At 43.2% G+C, this 27,866-nt stretch overlaps 1 protein-coding gene across 2 annotated transcripts; it reads left to right on the forward strand.

Annotated features, from left to right (window-relative positions):
- The first annotated feature begins 3,534 nt into the window (after nt 1-3,534).
- On the forward strand, nt 3,535-27,859 carry LOC125448381 (pleckstrin homology domain-containing family A member 3-like). 2 transcript variants are annotated; one of them, XM_048523674.2, is made up of 8 exons: nt 3,535-3,656; nt 8,331-8,447; nt 9,855-10,010; nt 11,418-11,554; nt 16,674-16,832; nt 17,442-17,485; nt 18,613-18,767; nt 27,733-27,859. In XM_048523674.2, the coding sequence occupies exons 1-8, from the start codon at nt 3,617-3,619 to the stop codon at nt 27,792-27,794; spliced, it is 870 nt and encodes a 289-aa protein (XP_048379631.1). In that variant the 5' UTR covers nt 3,535-3,616; the 3' UTR covers nt 27,795-27,859. The 2 variants fall into 2 exon arrangements, with proteins under 2 accessions (XP_048379631.1, XP_059499460.1); XM_059643477.1 differs by lacking the exon at nt 16,674-16,832.
- Nucleotides 27,860-27,866: the final 7 nt, after the last annotated feature.

The raw sequence follows: 27,866 nt of genomic DNA on the forward strand, positions 1-27,866 counted from the left end.
CTATTTTTCAGCACTTGGCCTGTAACCTTATGTACAATGGCATTTCAAGTGCTCAACGAAATTAATCTTAAAACATCCTGAGGGTTCCTGCCACTACCAACACTTTAAGGCTGCGTAAAATGTTTTCCCTTTACTGTCGCTGTTGATTCTTCTGCCAAGAATTGAGAAACTACCATCTGCTCTATTTCACAGTGGCATGGCTCATCCTGTTTCATCTGACTGTGCCTTACAACCAGAGGGCTTCCCAATCCACTGGATGGACCAAACGGCATCCTCAAGCACGGCACCTCCTTGCACTTGGAAGTGAAGATGCTGGTCAGTTACTGCTCCCCAGACGGAGAATATCTAACGGTGAGGTGCCTTCTCTACAACGTGCCATTGGGGTTTACTTACACTATCCTGACGGTAGTTTACATCCTGCCCCACGTAGAACTGAAGAGTGCACTTGATGAAATAGACACTGCTACAAACAGCCTTGAGATGGAACACCCTGAAGCCTTGTTCATCGTAGCTGGTTACTTCTACCAGGCCAACCTCTTGTGTGCACTACCAAGTAACCATCAACACATCTCCTGTGCCACCAGAGAATCAAACACCCTGGACCACTGTTACACGACTAAAGATGCTGACCTCTCCACGCACCCCCCCACCCACATTTTGGTAAATCAGACTGTAAGGCTGTGCTTCTTCTCCTGGTTGACAAGCAGAAACTGAAGCATGAGGATCTGGTACAGAAAGTCATACAGTGCTGGTCTGAGGCAATGTATGAGCTCCTATGTGATTGCTTGGAGTCAGCGGACTGGTCCATATTCAAAAACTCGGTGGCCAACCTAAATGAGCATGGCACCACCATTACAGACTTCATCAGTGTGTCAAGGGCTGCACGTCAATGAAATTAATCCGAGATTTTCCCAACTGGAAACCAGGGACAAATCGGAAGATCCCCTCCCTCCTGAAGTTCAGGTCCAAGCCACTTAAATCGGGTGACCCTGGCCTATGCAGGAAATCTAGGTATGATCTTCACAAAGCCATCAGGGATGCCAAGAGACAATACCAGACTCACCACACAAACACACATTGACTGTGGCTAGGCTTACATGATATGACGGGGGCCAAGTCGAGTAGAATTGCTGACAATAAAACATCCTTCCCCAGTGAGCTCAATGCATCCTATGCTCATTTTGAACAGAAGGTCAATGAAATGATGTCACCTGACCCAACAGCCTCAGGTGCACTTGTACCCACAGTCACTGCCCTGCAGATCTTAGATTGGCCTCCTTCAGGGCAAACCCACAGAAAGTGGATACAGTCCTCAGCTGTGCACCCAGATCCTGTGCAGTTCAGCTGGTGGGAGTATTTGCAGACATCTTTAACTTTTCCTTACTCCAATGCGAGGTTCCCACCTGCTTCAAGAAGTCCACAATCATCTCAGAGCCAAATAACAATCAGGTAATACTGCCCAGCGGCTCTGATGTCCATCATTATGAAGTGCTTTGAGAGGTCAGTAATCTCATAGATAACTCCAGCCTCCCAGATGGCCTTGATCCACCTACAGTTCACCCACCATCACAACAGGTCCACTGCAGACACCACCTCCCTGGCACTACATTCGTCCCTGGGACATCTGGATCACAAGGACATCTATGTCAAACTCTTACTTATTGACTTTAGCTCCACCATCAACACCACAATTCCAACAAAATCCATCTCCAAACCTCTGAGACCTAGGACTCTATCCCCGCTCTGCAACTGGATCCTTGAGCACACTGTAATCAGTAAGAATAGGTAACAACACCCCCTCCACAATAATCCTCAACACCAGGGCCCCGTAAGGCTGCGTACTCAGCCCTGTACTATACTCTTTACACACTCACAGCTGTGTGGCCAAATTCAGCTCTAACTCATTTACAAATTTACTGATGACACTATTGTGGAGGGTCACATCTCGAACAATGACAAGACAGAGTACAGGAAAAAGATAAGAGAGCTTAGTGGTATGACGTAAAGACAACAATCTCTCCCTCACTGTCAGCAAAATGAAGGGGTTGGTTATTGACTTCAGGAAGCAGTGTGGACGACACGCCCCTGTCTGTATCAATGGTGCTGAGGTGGAAGTGGTTGAGAGCTTCGAGTTCCTTGGAGTAAATATCACCAACAATCTATTCTGGCCCATCCATATCGATGTTACAATAAAGACTGCACACCAACGTCCCTACTTCCTCAGAAGGCTAAGGAAATTTGACATGTTCACAGTGACTCTTTCCAATTTTTAAAGGTGCACCCCTACTCCTCTGATGCTATCTGGCCTGCTGTGTTCCGGCCTTCCTTCTACTGACTCCATCTACACTTCCTACTGCCTCGGGAAAGCATTCGACATAATCAATGATACTAGGAATTGCAGATGCTGGAGAATCTGAGATAACAAGGTGTGGAGCTGGATGAACACAGCAGGCCAAGCAGCATCAGAGGAGCAGGAAGGCTGATGTATCAGAACTAGACCCGAAACGGCAGCCTCACCAACATAATCAATGACCCCGCCCAAACCCAGTTATACTCTCTTCCATTGGACAAAAGATACAAAAGTTTGAAACCATGTATCGATAGATTTGAAAATAGCTTCTTCCCTGCTGTTATCAGACTTAAGAACGGACCTCTCATATATTAGTCGATCTTCCTCTGTAGCTGTAACACTATTCTGCATTCTGTTCTATTACTCTGATGTACTTAGATAAGGTATGATTTGCCTGGATAGCGCACACAATCAATACTTTTCATTGTATCTTGGTATATGTGACAATAATAAATCAAATCAAATCAAATCAATCACTTTTGGTGTCTGCTGGTTCCCGTTTAGGAACAGTTTCTCCCCACCTGGTCGTGTCTGTTCCTCTGGGCCGAGAGGGCCAAGCCACCTGCCCCAGAGGTGTGTCATAACGCATCTGAACAAGTTGAATAAAAATCTCTCCTCTGTTGAGCCTTTCATCAAATTTCCTCTCAAGCTTCTCTTCTCCACGGAGAACAGCCCGAGTTTCTCCAATCTACCTGTCTCCCTGAAATCCCTCATGCCTGAAACTTCTCATCAATCTTTGATGTACGTTTCCGGATGCCTTCACATTCTTCCCTCTGTGCGCTGCCCAGAACTTGACATAATATTCCAGTTCAGGCTGATCAAGTAGTCTGTACAGGTTGAACATAACTTCCTTGCTGTTGTAAATCTACCCTTCTACAAAAGTGCTGCAAAACCCTCACACTCACTGACTAGAGGCTTTTTCAATCCAACTCCTCGTGGAATCGCTCCCAGCCCAGCGTCAATCTTACAACACGGCTCCCATTGGCTAACACGTCGTCCCTCCCCCACCCACCAGTGGCCTTTCCCAATCGCCTGCAAGAGCCGCCGTTGATTGACTCGCCCAGAGGACGTGGGCGATTGTGACGGCACAATACGGAGAATTCGGTTGTCAGGGGGAATAGTGGCGGGAGTGCTGTCCGATTGGCTGCCGAGGAGCTGTCAATTACTAAGGCTGCCTGCTGCTTCCTGCAGCTGAAATATACAGAGGCAGAGAGTGTTGTTGTGTGGACAGGCCGGGCGTAAGATTCGGGTGGTTATCCTGCTGTCATGGAAGGGGTACTGCACAAGTGGACCAATTATCTGAGTGGTGAGATGGGGATTTAGAATCTTGCTGGAGATGCTGTCCAAGTGATTCAACCAGCACTGAGTCTTCTGCAGCCTGAGGAAACAGTGTTTTGGAGCAGCAAAGGCTGACACTGGGCGCAAGCTGCCAATTGTTCTTTTATCTGCCCTGTAGATTTTTGCAGATGCAGGCTTGCTGCATCGCTCTTTACGGTTGGAGGGTGAGACCCTTGTTTGGATCCATCCCGAACACTGGATGCTGACGTCCTCTCTCTGCCACAGCTGGCAGGAGCCAATTCAGCACCGATTCAGGCTTTGTTTGGCTTCCGACCAGATAATCCGGCGCACAACTGAGCCACGCAAGCTTTTTAAAGAGCAACTTGCTTCGTCTTTCCCAATATCTGCAGGGACTGTTGCTGTTGAGGTTTCGTTTCAAAGTCAAAGGTCCAGAAAAGACCGTGGGGGGCAGCAGTTCAACAGTCTGGTCGTTTGTTGAGAATCAATCTTTTCCCTTGCGCGGAATAAGGGGACTAGGGAAATGTAGTTTGCATTCTGGCACTAGTCACGCAAGCAGGTCATACCTTAGTCCCACAATTCGAGTTTCTTCGAATTGGAGAGAGTCTAGAAGTAAGAAATGTTGGTTAATTGACAGAAGAAGCACTTTCGATTACGAAATGGCTTCGTGGAGCAGGCAGAAGGACGCCACAGTTTCCGATTGTGTGCAAGGTTAGAACTGAGGAGCTATCAATATCGTATGGCCACTAATAAACTCAGTTGGAAATTCTGGGAAAACCTCTTTAGCCAGAAAGCAGTGACAGTGTGAAACTCGGGACTACAAAAAAGTGGTGCAGTGAATGGTATCATACTTTTATGACGAAGTTGGATAATCCCATGAAGGAGAAAGGAGTAGAAGGAGAGGCTGGTGGAGATATTGAACTAGGAATGGGGGAAGGTTTGTCTAGAGTATAAACTGGAACGAAGCAAGTGGGCTGAATGGCCTGATCCTGTGATGCAGGTTGGCTGTGAGAACAAATGTCAAACCTACATAAAACCTGTAATCTGTGTACACGATTGAGATTGTGTGCCCAGAGTATTGTGTACAGTTTTGGTCTCCTTAAGAGAAAGATGTACCTGAATTGGAAACAGCTCAGAAGTTTCCTGAGGATGGCTCATGATGATGAAATGTTGAGACCACACTCATCAGAGCTTATCGGAATGAGAAGTGATCTTATTGAAACATGTACGATCCTGAGGGGCACTTGATAGGTTTGCTGAGAGGAAGTTTCCCATGGGAACGGGCCAAATATAGAAGAAAGGGGCATGTTTTCCAAGTAAGGGGGTCTCTCATTTAAGGGAGAAAATGTGAAGGAATTTCTTCTGAGCATCTTTAGTGTTTATTCTTCTCTAGAAACCATCGAAGGCTGGGTCATTTAATATATTTCAAGGCTGAGTGAGACAGACTTTTTTGACGGGGGTGTCAGGCAAACTGGAAAGTGGAGTTGAGGCTACCATCAGATCAGCCATGATCTTGTTGAATAATGAAGCAGGTGAGGGGGGCCAAATTCCCTACTCCTGCTCCTATTTCTTGTGTTCTTTATTGGCTTGTTGCCTAACAGGTAGGATAATCCTAGCCAGAGGGCAACATCTTCAGTCTGAAGCATGCACCCCTAGAACTGATCAGGCAAAACTATTAACAAATGTGAAATACTGAAATTACTGAGATCTGAAATTTTAAAAAAAACGGAGTACTGGAGCAGCTCAGGAGGGCTGACAGTGTCTGCAGAGAGAAACAGAAACTGAGTCTGGTATGACTTTTGTTCAGACTTGAGCAATGTTTGTCCTTTGCAGGGTCAATAGCAGTTTTTAAATTATTCCATCCCCTGCTTGCTTGGCTGTTCTGTACGTGGCTCAGTCTTTAATTGGCTGGCATATTCAGAGGGCATTGCAATCTTTGATGGCACCATCTGGGTCAAAAATGCAATGAAACAGTTTAAAACCAGCAGTGTGCCTGAGATCTAGTTGGTCGTGAACTTGTAGTGTACAGAGTCTAAATGACCTGCAGGCTGGGATAAAAATGTCAAAAACCAGACGGTGTAACAGCCAGCTGCAGTAGAATTGGCCAAATCCATTCATTGAAACAAATGGTAAGCTTTGAGCTGTTCAGCCTGTACCTTTTTTCCTGCCAGCTCTAGTTGATCTGCTCCCTTACTGCTAGCTCCGAGTTGTACTCTAACCCCAGCCACTCCAACATACACAGGTGGAGCCTGGTGCTCTCAAACAATGTACACCAACTCCAATTCAACTGAAACAAAATACTTCTGTCCACACCCTCCCACTATTCATTCCTCGGTGCTGTACTCCTGGTTTAAAGTATTGCTTGTTGAAATTGAAAAGGTACTCTAAGGATTTTCTCTACTTTAGATTTCATTTATGGGAAAGCAGGGCCCTTGGAAGGGAAAAGTTCTACAGATTTGAAAAGCTTAATTTGTAGGAGCCTCTTGTTACTAAATTAGGAGAAGGCTCAGGCCATTCAGCCCCTCAAGTCTGCACCACTATTCAATGTGATCATGGCTGAGCATCTACCTCGACACCATTTTTCCTTTCTTGATACGTTTTTAATATCTAGAAATCTATTGAGTCCTGTCTTAAATATACTCAAACCCAGACTCCCCAACCTCTTTCCCCGCCCCGCCCCACCCCAAGACTTGCCACTTCAAATTTGAAAGGCACCCTGTAGATTCTGAAGAAGCTTATGTTTTGTGATGTGTCTGAGGTACTTTCCAAATGTGCATGTTATAAGACTGAGTTTGCAGGGTTCTGCTTTAAGGAGGCTGGGTACTGTGTCCAAGAAGCAGCAGTTTGCTCTTCCAGTAATCTGTGAGTTAGCCTTTGGGGAGGGACATGGCTACCTCTGGAGTATGTGAACTTGATTTTTTTTTTGAGGAAAGCAATCCTGCAAGGTGTTTGCCAGGTTCCTTTGAATCAGCACCAGCATTGCCAAAATAATTGATTCCCAAGAATTCCTCTATTGGCTATGAGGTGTGGGATTCTTGTCCTTTGGAACAAGGATGATACTTGCTTGTAGCAACAATTGGCATGGTGAAGTCTTTAACATTGGATCAACCTGTTTTGTTCTGTTATTACACACCTTCCCTCCTGAGCAGTTACTTGAATGTTTTGAAGCTTTTTGGCCCACAGGTATGAGCATGACTCACGGTGCCACAAGAGCTCATTACTTCTTAAATGTTCCACATCTTTCATCACAGGAGTCTGTGTGAGTGTATCTGTGTGTTGCACACTACATCAGGCTATCAGCTGCCACCAGGCTGAAAGTATCTACAGGTATTTGTCTTCTGATTGGAGTTTGGTTTCTGGGAATATTGAAGCTAACGCTTGAGTTCGTGGTTAAATCTGCAGGATGCAGCAGTAGCTTGGGAATACAAGTGGCAGCCACTTGCTCATAGCAATTATGTGAAATTTCATGAGATTCTGTTTTGGAACTGCTGTGGAATTCTCAAATTTGTTGTCACAGAAAAGACCAGTAATTTAGTTCAAAAGGTAAAGTTCAGGGATATTCATTTGAGCCATGTTTTAGGACAATTGACCAAATATTTGGTCAAACAGGCAGGTTTTAAGGAGTAAAAACCGAGAGAACGGCGGATACTGTAACAAAAACAGAAGTTGCTGGTAAAGCTCAGCAGGTCTGGCGGCATCTGTAAAGGAAAGAACACAGTTAATGTTTCGGGTCTGGTGACCCTTCCTCAGAACCTGCTGAGTTTGTCCAGCTAATATAACAGTGTGGGGCTGGATGAACACAGCAGGCCAACCAGCTAATTTGTTTTTGTTCCAGGTTTTAAGGAGTGTCTTAAACAAGGGGAGAGAGAGGGGAAGTGATTGAGGGAGGGAATCCAAAAACTTGGGGTGAGGTGGTGGTCTAAACAAGTGAAGGTGTAACCACCAATGGTGGAGTGACTTTAAAATTGGGAATGCTTAATGGTTGTCAGAACTAAAGTGCAGATATCTCTCTGCCGATTCACAGGGCTGGGGGAGATGATGGGAATAGGGAAAGAGAGACACCACTGACCTGGGAGTCAATACAGATCCGAGAGGATGGGGTAATAGGAGAATGGTATTTGCTGTGAGTTACGATACACAGAAGAACCATGTTTTGGATGGCCTCAAACTTACAAAGTTGACAGCAGCTGATGTGAAATCAACAATTTTACAACTGAAATTGGTCTGTTTTTTAAAAACATGGAAAGAACTGTTGATGCTATAAATCAGAAGTAAAAACAGAATTTGCTGGATAACCTCAGCAGGTCTGGCAGCATCTGTGGAAGTTTGAGTTCTGAGGAAGGGTCACTGGACCAATTTGCCTCCACAGATACTGCCAGACCTGGTGAGCTTTTCAAGAAATTTCTGGTCTTTGTTTTGCTCATCCAGGGCTAAATAGCAAAGTGGGTAAATGGAGTCTAGTTGCAGGTCAATCACAACCTTATTGAATGGAGGCAGGACAGGCTGGAGAGGCTAAATGGCTTCCTCCTGTTGCTAAAATGCCCCAAACATTAACTGTTGTCGTCACACAACCAGCACCCACCCCCCCCACAACTCCACTCTAATCTCTGACTTTTTGTATTTTCCCCACATTTGTTGCAACCATAATATCTTGTGATTCTTCAAATCCCTTTCATTTTGACAGGCTGGCAGCCGCGGTACTTTGTACTGGATGGTACTGTGCTGTCATACTACGACTCGCAGGAAGATGTTGGCAAAGGAAGTAAAGGGAGCATCAAAATGGCCGTGTGTGAGATAAAAGGTAGAAAAGTGAAAAGTGCTGTTTAGCTTGTAATTTGCCAAATGTGCGCACTGAACCCTTTTGGAAAGCATCCCCACTGCTCAGTATGGCCTGACTTGGGCTTGCGTGGGGAATAAATGACCAACCCTGGTGTTACCAAATTAGGCTTGGGATTATCATTTTAAAATGGAATTTTTTTTTGTCTTGGAGTTCTGCCAAAGTTTGATGTTTCCTTACCGATATCGTTGGGAGGGTGCAGTCCAGGTCCATCCAGTGTGACAATGCAATCTGTTTACACCTAAGTTAGGGAGGGATGGAGACCTGCTTCTCCAGGTGATTCTGTCTATAGAATAGAATGGAATAAGTATTTAAAAATAGAATACATAGGGCACACCAGTGTGTGAAGGTGACTCAAAATGCAATCTCTGCTCTTATTTCACCATTGTAATTTTTCCTTTACATAAACTGAGACAGAATTGTCTTCTGGACCAAAGCTGTTGAGACTCCCACAGCAGAGAGTCTAAGATGAGGCTCAAACTTTAAAAAATCAGAGCCAGGCTGTTCGGGAGAGGCATTGGGAAACACAAATGATGATCAGTGTTAAATTGGCCCACAGTGGTAGCAAATGCAAGATCCAGTACATGTTTATATCTGAGACTGTTTGTTTTTTTTCTTGCTTGCCAAGAGCATTAAAGGATATGGAGCAAAGTTTGGGAATCAGATCAGCGAGGATTTTGTTGAGCGTTAGTTACAAACTGATTGGCAACACTCTTGTCTTTAGAAACATTGTGATTCAAGTTCAAGTCCTACTCTAGGGCTTCAGCACAAAAGCCCAGGCTGGCACACTGGTGCAGTACTGAAGGAGTGCTGTGCTGTTTGAGGTGCTTTTCATTTTCAGATGAGACATTAAACTGAGGCCACATCTACCTGTTTGACTAAAAGATCCTATTGGCATTATTTTGAGGAAGAAAAGTGCCCCAGTGTCCTGGCCAATATTTGTCCCTCAATTAACATCACAAAAAATCCAGTTATTATCATGTGGCATTTGCAGGAGCTTGCTGTGGGCAAATTGGCTGCCACATTCCCTATGTTACTACAGTGACTGCATTTAATGTATGTAATTGGCTGGAAAGGGCTTTGAAATGTGCAGGGGTTGTGACAAGCACTGTATAAATTCAAGTCTTTTTTGTTTCAAATGTTAGAACAGCTTTGAGGGGCGGAATGGCCTATTCCTCTTCCTATATGCTGTTCCAGTTTGTTTTTGCTAATTTTTCTGTTTCAGTCTGCCACTTGTTGGATTTCCTTGTTGCTGCCTTGAATTGCTGTTAGTACATTATGGCCATTGGGGGTTTTTCTGAAAGATACAGGTGGCAAACAGGTTCACTGTTGTCTTCTGCCCACTAAAATACAACATTTTTTTCTTGCAAGTGCACACAACAGACTTCACCCGGGTGGACTTGATTATTCCTGGAGAACAATATTTTTACCTCAAAGCAGTAAATGCCGCAGAGCGACAGAAATGGTTGGTCGCTCTTGGCAGTGCCAAAGCCTGCTTGGCAGACAGCAGGAGCAAGAAGGAACGAGGTAGTGTCTTTATTCTGTCCTACTTGGGTGGTTTTGTTTACCTGGGTGCTGTGATTATTGTCATATAATGTTACCGGTCGACGTGCTGTTTTGAGATGCATTCCAGCAGAAAATACTTGGAGAAGCACCTCTTGCCAATTTATGGTAATAAAATGTGAGGCTGGATGAACACAGCAGGCCAAGCAGCATCTCAGGAGCACAAAAGCTGACGTTTCGGGCCTAGACCCTTCATCAGAGAGGCTCCTGAGATGCTGCTTGGCCTGCTGTGTTCATCCAGCCTCACATTTTATTATCTTGGAATTCTCCAGCATCTGCAGTTCCCATTATCTCTTGCCAATTTATATTGGGTTTATAAATACATTGACTGGTACCAACCTGTTTGATTCTTTGTACTGAACTTGCTCCTTCCTGTTAAGAGGAATGCTTGGTGAAGCTAATTTTAAGGAAGGAGCAAGTGTTCAGGATTCATCAACTCCCCATAATAATAGATTAGTATTAAATCTGATTAAAGGTGAAACATTCTCCCACTCAAGTGGTTGGGAATGTGGAAATTCACAAATGACATGACATGTAGCCAAGACAACCAGCACACACCAGAGATCATATCTGGTCTAAAACCTGCATTACTCTGAAGCAGCAGGGAGTTTGAAACTTCAGGAGTCAGTTTGAGAAAACCTCTGAGGTATTAAGTGTGGGAAAACATATGTCCTGGTTGAAGCCAACATGATGTTGGATGCAGAAATGCACAAACCCAAGCCAGAACAGCAGGATATGGCTGTTCGAGAGTCTTTTGAAATTGCAAGTCTAATTGGACTGAACAGAAGTGGAGATTTTTATCCGATATCTGCAAGCAATCCATTTCTGACTGCATATGCTGCAGACCCATTTGGAATTTTTTTTTTGTTAGCTTTGGGAAGTGGAGTGGAACAAGTCTTTCAATGCTGTGAACGTGTCTCTCAGCTGGCCTTCCTGGGATTTTCCAGGAAGCTGGCATTAGGACTGCCTTGTGAGGGGTTTGGCTGTGCAGGCCATTTGTTTTATCACCTTGCAATCTTTCCCTGCTTATGTGGTGGCATTGCACCCTTTTATGAATGTCTGTCTTTTTTTGAAAAAACAACTCCAATCAACACAGAAATAAACAGAACAGATGGGACTAGTTTGCTTGGGAAATTTCGTCAGAATGGATGAACTGGACCGAAGGATCTGTTTCCATGCTGTAAGACATGAAATTACAGAATCTTATAGCACAGAAGGAGGCCCTTTGGCGCAAATAGTCCATGCCAGCTTTGTGAAAGACCCATTCATTAAGTCTCCCAAAGGCGGTTGTGATAAATCCTGTTTTTTTTCTTGAGGTATTTATTTGTCATTTTTAATTCAAAATGTTTAAAAGATGTTTTAAATTTACAGAAATCAGTGAAACTGAAGACACCTTGAAATCCAAAATGTCTGAGCTTCGACTTTATTGTGATTTGCTGATGCAGCAGGTACATAAGATCCAGGAGTCTGCACAGCCGCTCCAGGCCAATTCTACTCCTGATGTTGAGGTATCGTACCAGCGGCTTCTTTCACTTCTAGTGGGTGTGTGGCCAGGGCAGTGTGCGTACACCTGATTTGAGCATGACTTTGTGTGCAAATTACCACAAGCTACCTTTTAATCTGTCTACTTATCAAGAAGTCTTGAGAAATAAGTCACCTCAAGTAAGCAATTTCAGCCTCTTAATTGAATTTGGCTATTAACCAATTAATTATGGAATTCAGCTATGATTCCAACCAACAGCATCTGTCTGTGGACCTCCAGGGTTTGATCCTTGTACAGCATTGTTCTCCAGAGTTCTACTGTTGAACAATCCTGATGTTGAATTCTTATAGGATTTTGTCTATTTTTTTAAGCTCATGGTGTTACATTATTTATGACCTTTTTAAAGTCTGTAGCTTCCTTTCTTATCAGGAGTAGCTTCTTTGTTCCTTGTTACATTGTGTTATCAGTTAGATTCAAACACAGCCTGTCCTGTCATTGCCTACGGAAGAATTTAAGGAGTCAATATTTAATTGCCTTGTGACAAATGGGCAATGAGTTATCAAGCAGATGTTAAAACAGTTTGTTTATGTAGCTTCAACACCTTTTCCCAGAGATGGCTAATTGGCATATTGCTTTTAATTCCTTTTATAATGGTTTGTCCTTTTAATCTCCAGGAAACAGTTTATTCTAGAAAGACTTTGACTGATTCTTTCAATCCATGAATAGTTATTAAATTTCTGAATTTGCATTGTCACAATTTGGTGTTCTGTATAAACCTCCACAGATTCCTCTCAATGTGCAGTCTGTGAAGCCACTGCCTGGTTATAAGAGTAAGTTTGGTTTGATGAAAACACCATTTCCACCCCCACTTCATCAGTCTGAGAAGACAGTAATTGCTGTTGTCTTCCCTCCAACTATTCCACTGCATCCTTCTCCAGAACCTTGTTTCATAACTTTCTTGTCTTGGAATCTCAGCTTTCCTTGGAGTCCCCAGTTCAGCCCTATATAACACACCCCAAGTTACAGACATGATGATTTTTGGGTTTTTTAATTTTTTTTTTTCTTATTCTCCACTCACTTTTTTATCCTGGACACCCCCTGGGTAAAATCAGGGGACACAGTCTGAGACTAAGGATAGGCTACTTAGAACAGAGCTGTGGAGGAATTTCTTTCATCAGAGAGTGGTGTAGCTTTAGAATTTCCCTGCTCCAGAGGGCTGTGACGGCTTATTGACTACAAGCCTGCAATCAATAGACTTCCAGGTATTAAAGATATCATGGGATATGGGGAGATGGTAGCATTATGGTAATGTCACTGACCAGTAAGACACCCAGGCTAATGTCCTAGCGACTCTGGTTACAAATCCCATGATAGTAATTATTGGAATTTGAATTAGTACATTGAAAGTTAGTCTCCATCGCAATGACTTTGTTTTTTTTTTAAAAATTGTAAAAACCAATGCCCTTTTAAGGAGGGAAATCTGCCTTACTGACTCCGTTTGGTTTTAGACCCACAGAAATGTGACTCTGAAATAGCCTAGCAAGCCACCCAGTTCAAAGGTATTTGGTCTTGCCAGTGATGTCCATGTTCCATGAAATAATAATATTGTATGGGGATGATGGAGCAGGCATGAGAGGCCAATTAACCTACTCCTGCTCCTAGCATTCTATTGGGAGAATGCATTCTTTAGCATTGCTGTTCCAGCTTCAATTTCTCTAACAGTAAGCGTCTTCTCCCAGGAACTGTCTGACTAGTCAGACAGATGTCTTCAACGATGGGTGAAATGTCACAATAGTGGAATGGAGATCTGGATGATATGATCCCAGCTGATAGTAATATTGAACAAGTTGGATCCCAAAATGAAACCTGACTTGATAGTCATGTGTGTAACTTTAAGTTGGTTAATGTGGTGGTTGAACAATTGAACTTTTTTGATGTGAGGCTACAGATCTTATTTAATAGAAAACAAGTTTATTTCACCACCATCTTGCCCCCACCAACTCCAAAAACAAAACCGATCTGTGTCTAAGACAATTACAAAGAGGTTGACACAAATAGCTAAGCAAAGTTTTAACTTGTTTCCCAACAAATTCTTTTGGATATTTATCTGGAATTGAGTATTATACCTGCCACAACTCCTAAATTGTTACCTGACTGAGTCTTCTCAGTTAATGTTCCTTGCGCTGCTCAAATTCATTTGAGTTTGCTGACATGAGCCTTTCTCAGTTCTGATGGCCCACATCTTTCAGTTCTAACAACTTGAAGACTTCCATACAAACACTCCTGGCTTGGAAGCTCAAAGTATTAACCACACTCTGACGAGGATGATTGGTTTGGCTGAACTTAATTTCAATTTTGTTTGGAATAAACTGTTCTCCCTTCTATTTTATGGCCTCCCTCAACACTATCTCTGAGTGGGCTGTCTTCCAACATTCATTGTGCACAATCAAAATGAACAATGGCTGAAGGAGCAGGGGTTTCTAGTGGAATTGTGACCGTGGGCAAGAGCTGGCACCTTCAGGAGACAATTTGTGGAGGCGGATGAGTTTGTTTTAAATATGTAAAACATCTGTTGTGAAGAGGTGTTTTGACATTTCTCTGAAATTTAAAAAAAATGTAGTTGTTCCAGTTTTGCCAGAGCTGCACATTTATGATTCCATGGAGTTTCTGGCTTATAATGTGAGTTGTTTAAACAATCAGTATTATGCAATAGTTTATAGATGAATGTATAATGTGTTTTAAGTGTTAGCCACAAGACATTTAGCTACCTACTGTCAACAATTAATCACATTCATCTAACAAGTGTGTGCTACGTTAGCTCCCAATGTGGCCTGGCAACTTTTTTTTTCAAAAGTTCTCATCCTCATTTTCAAAACCCTCTGGCCTCACCTGCACCCTATCCCTGGCATCTCCTGCAGCCCAAGACCCTCTAAGATTGCTGCATTCCTCAAATTTCACCACCATCAGTGGTCTGCTTGGGCAATAAACTCTGGAATTCCTTCCCTGAGCCTTTTCTCTTTTTGAGACACTCCTTAAAACCTTTTGTCCAAGTATTTGGTCATCTGACCTAAGATTTCATTGTGTGTTTCAATGTCAAAATTTGTGTGATAATTGTTTCTGTATAGGGCCTTGAGGACATGTTACTACAGTAAAGGTGTGGTGAAAAGTGTAGGATGTTGTGATAGATACAGTCTCTGTGTATACAAAATCAACATTTAAATATTGATATCCTATTAATCACTGTTTTCAACAGATTAGATTTTTTGGTATTTGGACTAGATATAATTGTGGAATATAGACCAGACACACTTTTTCTGATGAACAAACAAATGTTGCACTGCAAAATCATTTTGGGAACCAGGAAATATACAGCAAAGTGCTAGCCATGTACAACTGCTTCAGTTACAATGTAAATACCAATGTTCCAGCTTGAGCTGTCTGAATGAACCCACACTGACAAAGCTAACAATGCTATCAGTTCAGTGGAATGTTGCTGTGGGAGTAATGACCGTGTACTGCATCTTATTGATTTTAAGAAAATGTACTTCCTCTGTTGCAATTGTAATTATAGGCTTCACAGCTCAGAATTAAAGATTGAGTGTTCCAGAAAAGGGTGGATATCAAGAAAATGTTTCTTGTGTGGGAGACTAAAATTAGGGGGCAGACTTTAAGCAAATATACCAATGCCTTGGAATATGGAAGTGAACAGATGCAAGTTTACAGATGACATAGGTGGGAAGGCAAGTAGTGACAATGACCCGAGGAGTTGTGGACAACAGAACTTTCAATTTCTGGTCTAGGTTCCTCTTGTAGCTTTCTGCAATTTCTTCAACTTCTGGAATCTGTTTAGATTCCAGCTGGATGCAGTCTCCTTTTGGATCTTCCTTCTCTACACCATCATAAACCTCTTTTCTTATAATATGACCATTTAATTGATCCAAAAGTGGATGCTAGATATCTCAAATATGAATAAAAAGAGCTGAATAAACTGTGTGGGGGGCATGCAGGGAAGAACGAGAGTGTTAATATCTCAGGCCAGTGACCCTCCTACTAAACTATTTGAGCCACCTGCCCACTTATCCAAGGACATAATGGATCTTGGGTTGAGTGCCTGCCATCTGGCATTTGCTCTTAATCTATAACATTCCGAAGTAATAGAATTCTCTCAGATCTAGACTCAACCTATTAGTTATGTACTGGCTGTAAAGTGGTACGGGTCCATGCAATTACAAGCTGCAAGCTAAAGTTACAAAGGGTCACTTAATGTCCAAATTATGCTACTTTTAAGTCATACAGATAAATGTTAATCAAGTTCTGCAGCTTCATGTAGTTTCATTCCCGCATCACTTCCTCGCATCACCTCTGTGTAGCTCACTGTCCAGATCAGTGCAAAAAAATCAGTTCATATTTCAGGTCTGGTGAGCCTTCCTCAAGAACCCTTGAAGAGTCACCAGACCCAAAACACTGATTTTTCTCTCTACAGATGCTGCCAGACCTGCTGAGATTTTCCAGCAACTTCTGTTTTTGCTCCTGACTTACAGCATCTGCAGTTCTTTTGGTTTTTATTTAGTATTTTCTTCTCACTGCCACTAGGTGTCCCACACATCATTTCCAGCAACTTGCAATTGCATTAAGTGGAAACATTGCTTTTTAAAAAAAACTGTTTACCGTGGCTTAAAATCAGTCTTGCTCATGTTACTTTTGAAGTCAGTTACAAATTGATGACTTATGCTGCTTGCTGTTTTACACAAATACAGCAAGGAAAGCAATGGATTGGTGGAAGGTATATTGCCTCGTATGCTGTTTAAACCATGCAGCTGGGCAAGTCCCCAATTTTAATCCTTGCTTCCCCTACCCCCAACAACACCCAGCACCAAAGGCTGGGCAGATCCTAGCCAGAGGGGGTCCTGGGGTCACTGTTGGCCTCCAGGAGGGAGGGACAAGCGTGAGTCCTGAGCTTCCAATCACTAGTTAAAGACATCTGCTAGACAGTAATGGTTTGTTGGGTTCTAATGAGCTCTCACTCTCTGTGATTAATCTAGGGATCTCAGAGAATACGGGCTGCCTGGGGTACTCCTTTGTGAAAAGGAAAGCTACAAAGCTATTTGTGCATCTCTCTCTTTCTCTCTCTCTCTCTTTTTCAGAAAATGAATGAGGCTTCTTCATTGCTTAAAGCCACGTGCAATACCTTTATAAATACCCTTGAGGATTGTATGAAAATAGCAAGTGTAAAGATATCCCCAGAGCTGCTTTCACCCCCTGAGTCCCCAGTTGCACATGTTACCTCCACACCTCTTCGCAGGGTAAGTGGACTTCAGTTATTGAAAATATCTCTCTCACCCTTGCAACAGGATTCCTGGTTGAGACAGGGGCTTGTGATGGCAAGATGTCTTGTGACAGGCATCATTTGTCCCTCTTCTTTTGGGCAGGTACCCAAAGTGTTTCTCTTCTGACAGCATTGAACCTGGCCACAAGGCAACTACAGAATGACACTAATACACCAACATGATAGATATGTTACAAGACTCTCTTGAACAGTTTCCCTTCTGAACCTAATGTAAGGGTAGAAGGCAGGTTACCCTTTCCTAACACCTAATCAGAAACCTTGGGCTGTGATTGGCTGTTACAAATCTATTACACATTTGCTGTCACTCTTCTACTTTGAATTATATAAACTTACATGAACTTCATTCTAGTTAAAATATAACTGATGCTATATTGCTCCTCTGCATACTGGCACAGTGAGCTGCATAATGTTTAAAATAAATTACATTTCTTTAGAATTGTAAAATGGACAAATTCTGACATAATATAGAAACACTGCAAGAACAAACAGCACTGGGTACTGTATATGCTCTCAACTTCAAAAGTTGATTTGTTTTGTTTTTTAACTTTGTTCTTTACACTCTTAGGTTAAACGTTCAGTCAGTCACAGTGGAGTTGTTCCGCCTGACAGGTATGTCGCTACTCTGTTCCTTTTTTATTTTCTTTTAAAAATGCCAAGAGACTATTGGGAAAAGGGTCAGGGTCAACCCCATCCTAGGTTAACATCCACCTCTCAGCTGATACTGTCAAAAACAGTTCATCTTTTAGCTATTCATGACAGCTTGCTGTCCGCAAACTGGCTGCTGTATTTGCCTGCAATAACAGTGTCAGTACTGCAAAGTGAGCACTTGTACTTGAAGCATTATTGGAGCATTGCTAAGCGATCCACAAAGCGCAATATATATGAATGTTTGACTTAGGCCAGTTATATGGCTTCTTTTTGGCTTTGTGTTGCTGCCAACACTCTGTGCTCAAAATGGACATATGTTCCTCCCTGAGCATCATCCTTCCTCTTGATCAGCGCAAACATTAGTTAAATATGTAATATTCTTCACTTACCTGGATAAATGCAGCTGCAACAAAATACAAGAAACACAACTCTAGTTGCCTGCTTGTTTGGTTGTTTTTTTTGGCACCCCATCCACCACCTTAAGGCTTTCAATCCTTTCACCACTCGCGCACAGTGACAGCAAATGTGTACAATATCCACAGCAGCAATTCACTAACCCTCCTTCAACAGCACCATCCAAACCCACAACCTCTATCATCTCGAAGAAAAAAGACAGCAGAACATCATCGCCTCCAAATTCTCCTCTAAGCTACATGTCATCCTGACTTGGAACTATACTGTCATTTCTACATTGTCGTTGGGTCAAATCATGGGACTCCCTTCCATACAGTATGTACACCACCTGCTGCAGTGATTTGAGTAGGTAGCGTGCCTCCACCTTCTCCAGAGCAATTTAGGATTAAGCAACTATTACTTTGTCAATGGTGCTCGCATTCCAAGAATTAAGCTTCCTTTTTTTAAAAAAGTTATGTCTGAGAAGCAGCTACCTAAGGGAGCAGTAAAGTCCATTTTTGATCCTCTTTAAAATAAAAGCAACTTGGAGTAGATGGTTTTCCTAATCCTATTCATATGAACTAGTCTTTACTATTACTTGTAAATGACGAATGTTGCAGCTATTTAAGACTTGTTACAGTCTTGAATACAGAGCCTTATAGCTGCCTTGTTGATTCTTGACTGTTTGGCTGCAGGAATGCAGAGGTTAACAACCTGATCCAGCCTCAGAAGGGTTCCATTACAGTAATGAGAAATCTGGAAGAAATGGCTGCCCATCGAGCTAGCAGGTGGACGAGACTGCCTGTGGAAAACAAGACTCCAGGCAACAGTTTTGCAGGACAGCCAGAAAGTAAGAAACCATGCTGCTTGTCCTGTTAAACATATCTCTTGCCAATGTAACTGGCAATGCCCCAGCCAATGACTTTTTTTAAAGAAAACAAATTTGTTTGTGGCATGTGGTAGTCACTCAGTAGGGCAGCATTTATTGCCCATCCCTAATTTGCCCAGAGGGCAGTTAAGAGTCAACAACACTGTTGTGGGTCTGGAGTCACATGTAGGCCAGACCTGACAAGGATGGCAATTTCTTTCCCTAAAGGACATTACTGAACCAGATATGTTTTTACAACAATCAACAATAGTTTTGTGGTTGCCATTAGATTAGCTTTTTATTGCAGATTTTAACTGAATTTAAACTTCACCACTGTATCTCTCTCTCACACACATACTGGGTAGCCTGCCTGAAGCTGTAGCTGAGTCCCACTCCTGGACCTGTTGGCCAAGAAAGGTGCATCTGCAACTGAATAGGTTGACTCCCAACTTGCAAATCCTTCCACCATAGCAGATGGCAAGCACGGGAGCCTTTCCTGGCCAGCCATCCTCTACAAGACAATGGAATGCTACTGCAGTACTCTGCCTGGAGGCATGGATCAATCCAATGGAAGCTCATGGTGGACATCAGCCACCTGGGGGACCTGGCACCTTGAGGGAAAGTTTGAAGCTGGAAACACCGGTCTGTTTAACATGCTCCAGATTCCATTATCATCCTCTAGACTAATGATTCTCAAATCCCTTTTCATTCAGAAGATTGTCTTTTTTTAAAAGTGGATTTGACATCCCAAATTGTATAATTCTTGTATTTGGCATTTGTTCTGGGTTTACTGAAATAGTTAAGAACTTAACTATCCTCATGAATGCTATGTGTCCTGATGGACCCCATACTGAGAAGCACTTTGAGAATCTTGCGTCAAGCCTCCTTTTTTGTTCCATTAAATCTGACTGAGAAGTGAAGAGAAAATACAAATGAAGTAGCTCTAGAGGAAAAGTCCCTTTAGCTGTACGCTGTCAAAATATAATGGGGACATCAAGAGGTGTAAGCTGTGACGTTTGACAAATTTCCTGTTTGATCTACACATGGTGCAAGTGAATGTAGAGTTACAACTAAATCTTGTCATTACCACTAATTGCAAACAGAATACTTCACTGAGAAGAAAACAGCTCTTTCCCTGGCAGTTCAGTGCAGCACTGGCTCCAAGGGCAGATCCTGCAGTTAATCAGCTTGAAGAGTTGTTGGGGTGTTTGGGCAAGCCTTTTTAGCATTTGAGTATTGACTGACTATTTATACTGCTTCCCTGCCCTAAGCAATCCCTGAGCATTTCTTTAAGCATGATCCCAGCTGATAATACCAGACAAATCTGATCCTAGAGTGGAATTTGGCTTGATAAATCATGAGTATTATCTTTGCAATTTAATTACTGGTGGTCAGTCATTAAATTATATTCAGACAAAGGCAGCAATGCACTTGTTAAACAAAACAACGTAAGATCTTTCCTTTTTTATATATATAAACTTATCATGCAAAAAAATGTTTAATTCCCAGCAACATCCCTTTTTACGTAGTCAATCCCAGTGCTGTGTTATGCCCTCTTCATTTTAAAAATTCTTACTCAACTGATGAAGTCATAAGTATTTCCTTTTGGTTTCCTTTCTACATATTCAATACATATGATTCTCTTCATCACTGTCTGCCCATGAGACACACAGCCAGCCAGGCCCCTTTACTGACTTTTCCCACTCAACTCTAAGAATTAAGTTTCATGCTTTGGCAAATTGTAACTGTTTAACAGCATATTTATGGGTAGAGATCTTATGGCCTGAACTGAACCTGCTCTGGCATCTTTCTGTATGTCATAAAAGCTCAAGTCAATATTAAGTAGCAATTACCTCAAAGTTAACTTGTTGAGTCATTCAGCTTAAGTTGCATGATTTTGTGTAAAGGCTACCTTCAACTCACAGTTCCAAATGATTTTCTGATCCCTTTCTTTTAAAGAAGAATCTTGACCTCACTGAAAACCAAAAATCCAGTTATCACTGCTTTAGATTCCAAGTTCCCAAATCACAATCATACACTATAAACCTTCATAACATCCAGAGCCTTTTGCTCTTCACTGCTAGCAGGGCAACAAGCAGGTCTAGCTGATTATACTGTAGGAGGTCTGTGCAATGAGGTGCAGTTGAGCTGATCTCCATGATTTGCTGAGGAAATCAAAATGCTAAAGAAGTGGCTGGGAAAGGATATGAGGCATGTTACTTCACTGAGCATCGCAGGGTGTTGGACCACAACATGTGACAACTCCTTTTTGCACCATCCAGCAGAAGCTTGCCTCATCATCTGTCCTTGGCTTCCCAGATTTCCATCTCCCTTTTGTACAGGAAATTGACACCAGTTTCCTTGATTTGAAGAGCAGTTTGTCACCACTTCAAGGAACAGAAATAATGGTTATCACTTGTCAGTTGGAGCCTCGAGCTGAGCAAGAGGAATATGGAGAATTACTATTACTATTTGTTGCAGTATCTAAAGTCTTTACAGGCAACAGCCCACTTGACGGACATCTGAAAGTACTGTAGCCAAGCTTGGAGCAACAAAGACTCAATTAGTCAATGAATGTACTCTGTTTTAATTCCAGATCCAGTATAAGTCAGGCAAAAGTGATGTTAATGCCCATGGAGACAGACCATGGGAAAGAATCCTACCTGGCTGGAGATGGCCCAAGGCCAAGCCAAAGACAATATTTTGACCCAATTCTCTCTGACATTTGGATTTGGATTCAGCAGGTGTCACTGATGCACTTTAAGAGCTAAACAAGGTCTAGACAGGTAAAGCCAGCTGTGGGTTCACCTTTTTGACATCTTCTCAGAAGAGCACCTTGGATGGCTTCAGCTGATTTGACATGTACATCAGCTGACTATTATTACTGTAAAGCTCAACATCCACTGATGAGAGACTCTGGAATGTAAACTTGTCCAAGTGCTCGAACAGGATCAGGGAGGATGGAGTCCTCTGTTGGCTGGTTCATGACAAGGAGAGTGAGGGAAAGCAACTCCTCCTTCCTGACTGCTCAAGTGTCAGTAGTGACTCCTTATTAAGCAGGACAGAAAAAGTGACCACCCTGACTACAGAGCATTGTTACTGGCACAAAATGGCTGCTGATAGTGAGTACTGTTGTAAGTGAGGGAAACTTACTTTTAACTGAAGTAGGGAAGTGACGTTACCCCAGCATGGGTTCTCTGGTCCCCCAAGGGACCTTGAGTTCCTTGCAATGCATTACAGTCTTTGACCCCAGTTATGGACTGAGCACATTACTGTACTCAGGCCATTCCTACCTGTGATCAAAAAGCCTCCAGTATAGCCAGAGTGCTTGGACATAATTTGGTTTGTCCATTTCAGTGTTCCATGTTGGATTCACAAGTGATCAGGGCCCAGCTTCAAGAGCAAGACCCTACAGAAGCTTTGCAGGATCTATAGCATTACCAAGAGATGCACCACCGTCTTCCAACTCTGCCCACAACATTTAGAGAGTAATGCGCAGTATGACCGATTTTCAACGTCGTGACCATCTACAGCACACCCTGCATATCCTGAGAGTAAACAAAAGTAGCCTGAGTATCTTTGCGAGCTGGTTTATGCTTATAATAGAACCCTGTGTTCATCCACACTATTTTTTTCCTGTGAATGAGACTCAGCCCTTCCTGAGGACCATCTTCTTGGACTCTGCACACCTGACAGAGGTGTCAGAACAGCTCACAAAAACTAAAACACTGGTGGGTAACATGGAGGCTAGCAGCTTACTTGTCAGTATTGCAGAATCTGAAGCATCAGTGCATGATAGCTCGAGCGGAGACAGATAGCAATGAGGAATCCTGGAGTCTCTTTTACGAATCCAGTGGGTGCATCCAGTGTGGGGAGGTCAGATTCCACCCGGCAAGTGGCGCAGGGATGACCTAATTGGAGGTAGCAACTGAAGTAACAAGTGATGCCAATTATATGACCTGTGGATACCTAACAGGCCAAGGACCCTATGTGGCTGATCCTCCACAGTGCCTGGATCCCTCAAAGTAAAGTTACAGATAAAAGGCTGAAGGTCCTCTCCACCAAATATTGATAACACCAAAACCTATACTATTTTCTCAGATTGCAAGATAATAGTACCATTAGTGTTGACCCAAACATTGTCGCCTTCCGGGTGTACAAATGCTAAGTGGCAGCTGTGGTTGCTGGAGTGGGAAGTTTCAAGTAGGGAAGCGTGTCATGGAACCTCAGTGGGAGAAAATCTGATGCTGATGGAATAAAGAAGCCTTGCTTCATAATCTACATCTGTCTGTGACTAAGTTAATTTTGAGTCGACTCTGATAGGCAAAGCGAGGGGAACTAGTCAATTCCTGAACCACCTCCCTGCAAAAGCCAAGGTTGGGTGTACTAGTGAGTTTTGAGAAGATTTGTAGCTCCGGTTGAGGTTCTGGATGTGAGTTTGCTCGCTGAGCTGGAAGGTTAGTTTTCAGACGTTTCGTCACCATTCTAGGTAACATCATCAGTGACCCTCCGAAGCGCTGGTGTTATGTCCCGCTTTCTATTTATCTGGTTAGGTTTCCTTGGGTTGGTGATGTCATTTCCTGTTCTTTTTCTCAGGGGATGGTAGATTGATTTGGAGCCAATGTGTTTGTTGATGGAGTTCCGGTTGGAATGCCATGCTTCTAGGAATTCTCATGCATGTCTCTGTTTGGCTTGTCCTAGGATGGATGTGTTGTCCCAATCAAAGTGGTGTCCTTCCTAATCTGTATGTAAGGATACGAGTGACAGTGGGTCATGTCGTTTTGTGGCTAGTTGATGTTCATGTATCCTGGTGGCTAGCTTTCTGCCAGTTTGTCCAATGTAGTGTTTGTCACAGTTCTTGCAAGGTATTTTGTAAATGACGTTCGTTTTATTTGTTGTCTGTATAGGGTCTTTTAAGTTCATTAGCTGCTGTTTTAGTGTGTTGGTGGGTTTGTGGGCTACCCTGATGCCAAGAGGTCTGAGTAGTCTGGCAGTCATTTCGGAAATGTCTTTGATGTAGGGGAGAGTGGTTATGGTTTCTGGGCACATTTTGTCTGTTTGGGTTTGTTGCTGAGAAATCGGCGGACGGTGTTCATAGGGTACCCATTCTTTTTGAATACACTGTATAGGTGATTTTCCTCTGCTCTGCGTAGTTCCTTTTGTGCTGCAGTGTGTGGTGGCTCATTGGAATAATGTTCTAATGCAGCTTTGTTTGTGGGTGTACTTTTTATTTATATGGCACATGATGAACACAGTGGTAAAAATGGGTTAAGATTGAAATGTCTTTCGTTTCCTTTTTCTGTCCATCAAGTAAATTGACCCATTTTGCTGAGATTTACCTAGTTTTTGTCTCTTTGGCTTGTGTTGATCCTCCCATTACTGTGAAATGGGTGCAAAATAGTGCAAACACAAGGTTGCAATTTCCATACAGTTAACAGATCATTTCACAAGGCATTAAATGGCCAAGGTTATGGGCCCATGGGCCTTTGATTTGGTCAGGGTTGGCGGGAGGGGGGGGGGTGAAATAATTGCTGTTCTTCTGGTCTGGGTATTCTGCTGCAAGTTGGCAACTTCACCATCTACAAAGTTTAAGGAGGTGGTGAGCTGATGCCTCGTAGCAGACGTTGTGTACAGAAACTCCTGCTGACACTAATTAAAGTGTATGGTCCAGTTGTAAAGAGTGAATGGCTAGCCACCCTGCAGCAGCTCCCCTTGCTGCAGGCAACATCCAGACCGATCATTCTGGTTAGAGACTTCAACTGCATCATCAATGTCAATGGACAATCTGGCGGGGGTGACTGCAAGCAGATGCCACGTCCAGGTTCCTGATGGAAACAGTTAAAGTTGCCAGGCGTTGCCATGATGTTTTCAGCACTGCTGCAGACAGAGCACAGTGTAGATACACCTGCTCGCAACCAGTTGGGTCTATCTGCTTAAAGATCAATTGGCCAACTGTCACTAAAGCATGAGTAGTGTACTGGCAAGGGAATGTGGAAGCTGAATGTGAAACAGAAAATGTTGAGATACGCAAAACAGATTACACAGATTGAAGAACCATAATGGCCCTCTAGTTGCCATTGGACTGGTAGATAAACGGTCAAGGGGAATATCAAATTGTTCTTTCCCTCTCTCGTTCAGAAGGGGGGAAGAGAGAGAGAGAGAGAGAGAGAGAGAGATCTCCAGATTCTAGCAAAACATGCAGAGCCGACTCCTGCTGCAGACGATGGGTGTCAATGTCACAGAGGATCTCTGGGAGGTGAAGAGCCAGCAAGCCTATTTGCTTCAGAGGCCTCCAAGATAATCTTGCGGTCCATGGTCTGCATCATGGAGCTGGGTAACACGTGGTCACACTTCTTCCGGAAGAAGCCTGAAGGAAGATGATGACTCGGTAATGTCATCTCAGTTTAACATCCTGAGAATCAGCAAAACCTTTTTATGCCAAACTCTATGACACACAGCCCATAGACAGCGTGGCCTTCCAGTCGTTCCTGTCCTTTTTATCAAGGAGGTCTTGGCACACTGGATCAGCTGTTATCTCTCTAGATGAGCTGACCCAAGGCTGTTGCATCCATAGAAAAGAATAAAACTCCCAAAAGCAACAACTTACCAGCCAAGTTGTGGGACTTGATTGGCCAGGACCTGCTGGAGATATACAACAGTATGCTTCTGTCAAGTAGCATGTGTGAATCCATGAGGAAAAGTATCATCACTCTCATCTACAAGAGGGAGGAAATTAGAAATTGGTAAATACAGACTACAAAATCCTGGTATGAGGTCATTGCCAACTGGGTCAGGTCTGCCCTGGGTTCAGTGATTCACCTGATCAAACTGGATGACCTCTGAAAGCCTCGCGCACCTATGTTCAGGACACTAGGTGGACACCTACTTCATCAGCCTGGACCAGGAGAAGGCTTTTAACAGGACACCCATCAAACACTCTATACAAAATGGACTTTGGGGAGGAAATTGACATCTGGATTCGACTACTCTGCACTAACAATGTTATGCAGTTTCAATCAATGACTTCCCAATTGGATCTGGAGTCAGGGGGTTGCTACCCATTCTCTCCTCCCCAGATTTGTGTGTTATATAGAGCCTTTGACCGAGTCCATCAGGGAGGATGAGACTGAGAGGGGTGACTATTTCAGACAGCGGAGGAGTGCAGGTCAAAGCCTCCCTGTACATGGATGACATCGCTGTTTTCTGCTGGGATCCACTGTCAGTGCGTAGATTTGAGGATCAGCAACCAGTTCAAACTGGTCTCGGGAACAAAAGTAAATTTGAGGCAAGGGCGGGTGGATCCTGTCAGGTTGTTCCTGGAACAGACTGTCAGAGCAGAATGCCTCATCAATACAACTTTCCAACATGCACCAAGACATCACTTGGCTGATGGTGAGAAGGGCACTAGCTGTGAGATCCTTCTTGTATGCCCAGACTCTCTCTACAACTGCACACTGCCCTTGAAGTGGCTTCAGGGATGGGGGAGGTTCGACACTCTCACATCACCTTCTGGAACATGTCTTTGCAAACATAGTCTGGAGAAGGATGTGGTGGTTTTTGTTGAGGTTCGTCCCAACTAGCTCTGTAATGCAGGACTCTGTGCTCTACAGTCTATTCCCCAGCACGAGACAATCATTGACTACAAAAACAGAAATTGCTGGAAAAAGCTCAGCAGGTCTGGCGGCATCTGTGGAGAGAAATCAGAGCTAATGTTTCAGGTAGAGTGATCCTTCTGATTTGCTCTCCACAGATGCCGCCAGATCTGCTGAGCATTTTCCAGCAATTTCTGGGGTTTTTATTATTTCTGATTTACAGCTCCTACGGTTTTTGTCAAACGTTGACTGACTGCGTCTGGAGGACCATCAATTCCGAGAAAGATGCTCTTGGTCTGCCCAAAGCTTGTTGGTCTTCCAGAGCAAGGAATTGACCACGACCAAGTGTTGCAAACTGACATGTGACTACACGCTGATGGATGCTCAAATATTTGGGGAAATTGCTGCCAAATCACAGTAGGGAAAGACTTAACCTCAGCAGAAAGACCTTAGATGGTAAATGGTGGTCCATTCACTTATTGGAGCTCCTGGCCCCCACCCCAACTGTCTTTAAATATATGTAAATAGAATCTTGTACAAGTAAGAAATGTCTTGGATTTGACTACTGGATAGAGTCACATTCCAATGCTTGTTTCTCCATATGCTACTGTATAGAACTGAACTGCTTTTGTGACCGTATGTGTATAAAGACTTTTATTAATGAAAAGGCATATTTGAAACAAAAATTGGCCAGCTCTGTCTATTTATTCACTTTTTTCATATCTCTGCCCCACTGACACCATGCAATTGTTGCTCCTCTGATATTAGATGAGTTGCAAATAATATCCTAGTCTGTGCAGAATCTGTTTTCTCCCTTCTTCCCCAACCCTCTTAATTTGCTGTAGCTTGGGTACAGTGGTGCAAACATTGTGTTGACCATCAAGATGAGCTTTTTTTTTTCTGTTTGAAGTGTGGGCATCACCAGTGAGTCTAGCATTTGTTGCCCATCCCTAATTGCCCTTGAACTAAGTGAAATGGCCTAGCAAGCCAGAGGGCAGAGTAGAGTCAACTACCTTACTGTATGTCTGTACTTGCATTTAGACCAGACCAAGCAAGGATGACAAATTCCCTTTCCTAAAAGACATTAGTGAACCAGATGTAGTTTTGCAGCAATCAATGATAGTAACGGTGACCATTAGACTGAGATTAGCTTTCAATTCCAGGTTCATTCATTTTTGAGTTTGTGCCCCAGCGGGTTGGTCTAGGCACCTGGAATACTAATCCAGTTACATTACCATTATGCCACTACCTCTCCATATTTATCTCCAGCTCATATCTGACATGATTGAACTATGGGTTGAGGGAGGAAGGCAGATGCAGAAAAACAACTCATACTCTGATTTCAAACTTCATAGATTCACTGCCACCCTCCCAAAGTGTCCAAGATGAATCTGCAAGCAGTGCCAATGATGAGTAATGTTGTTGGGGAAATAGTGCGCTTCCCTGTCGAGTGGCGCTCAGGAGGAACTGGTTGAGACACAGCCCTATC

The sequence above is a fragment of the Stegostoma tigrinum genome, chromosome X (assembly GCF_030684315.1).
Source record: "Stegostoma tigrinum isolate sSteTig4 chromosome X, sSteTig4.hap1, whole genome shotgun sequence".
NCBI classification, from domain to species: domain Eukaryota; kingdom Metazoa; phylum Chordata; class Chondrichthyes; order Orectolobiformes; family Stegostomatidae; genus Stegostoma; species Stegostoma tigrinum.

Coding starts and splice junctions, on each gene's coding strand:
- LOC125448381 (XM_048523674.2), top strand. CDS start 3,617: ATGGAAGGGGTACTGCACAAGTGGACCAATTATCTGAGTG. Junction 3,657..8,330: donor GTGGACCAATTATCTGAGTG/GTGAGATGGGGA, acceptor TCATTTTGACAG/GCTGGCAGCCGCGGTACTTT. Junction 16,833..17,441: donor CCTCCACACCTCTTCGCAGG/GTAAGTGGACTT, acceptor TTACACTCTTAG/GTTAAACGTTCAGTCAGTCA.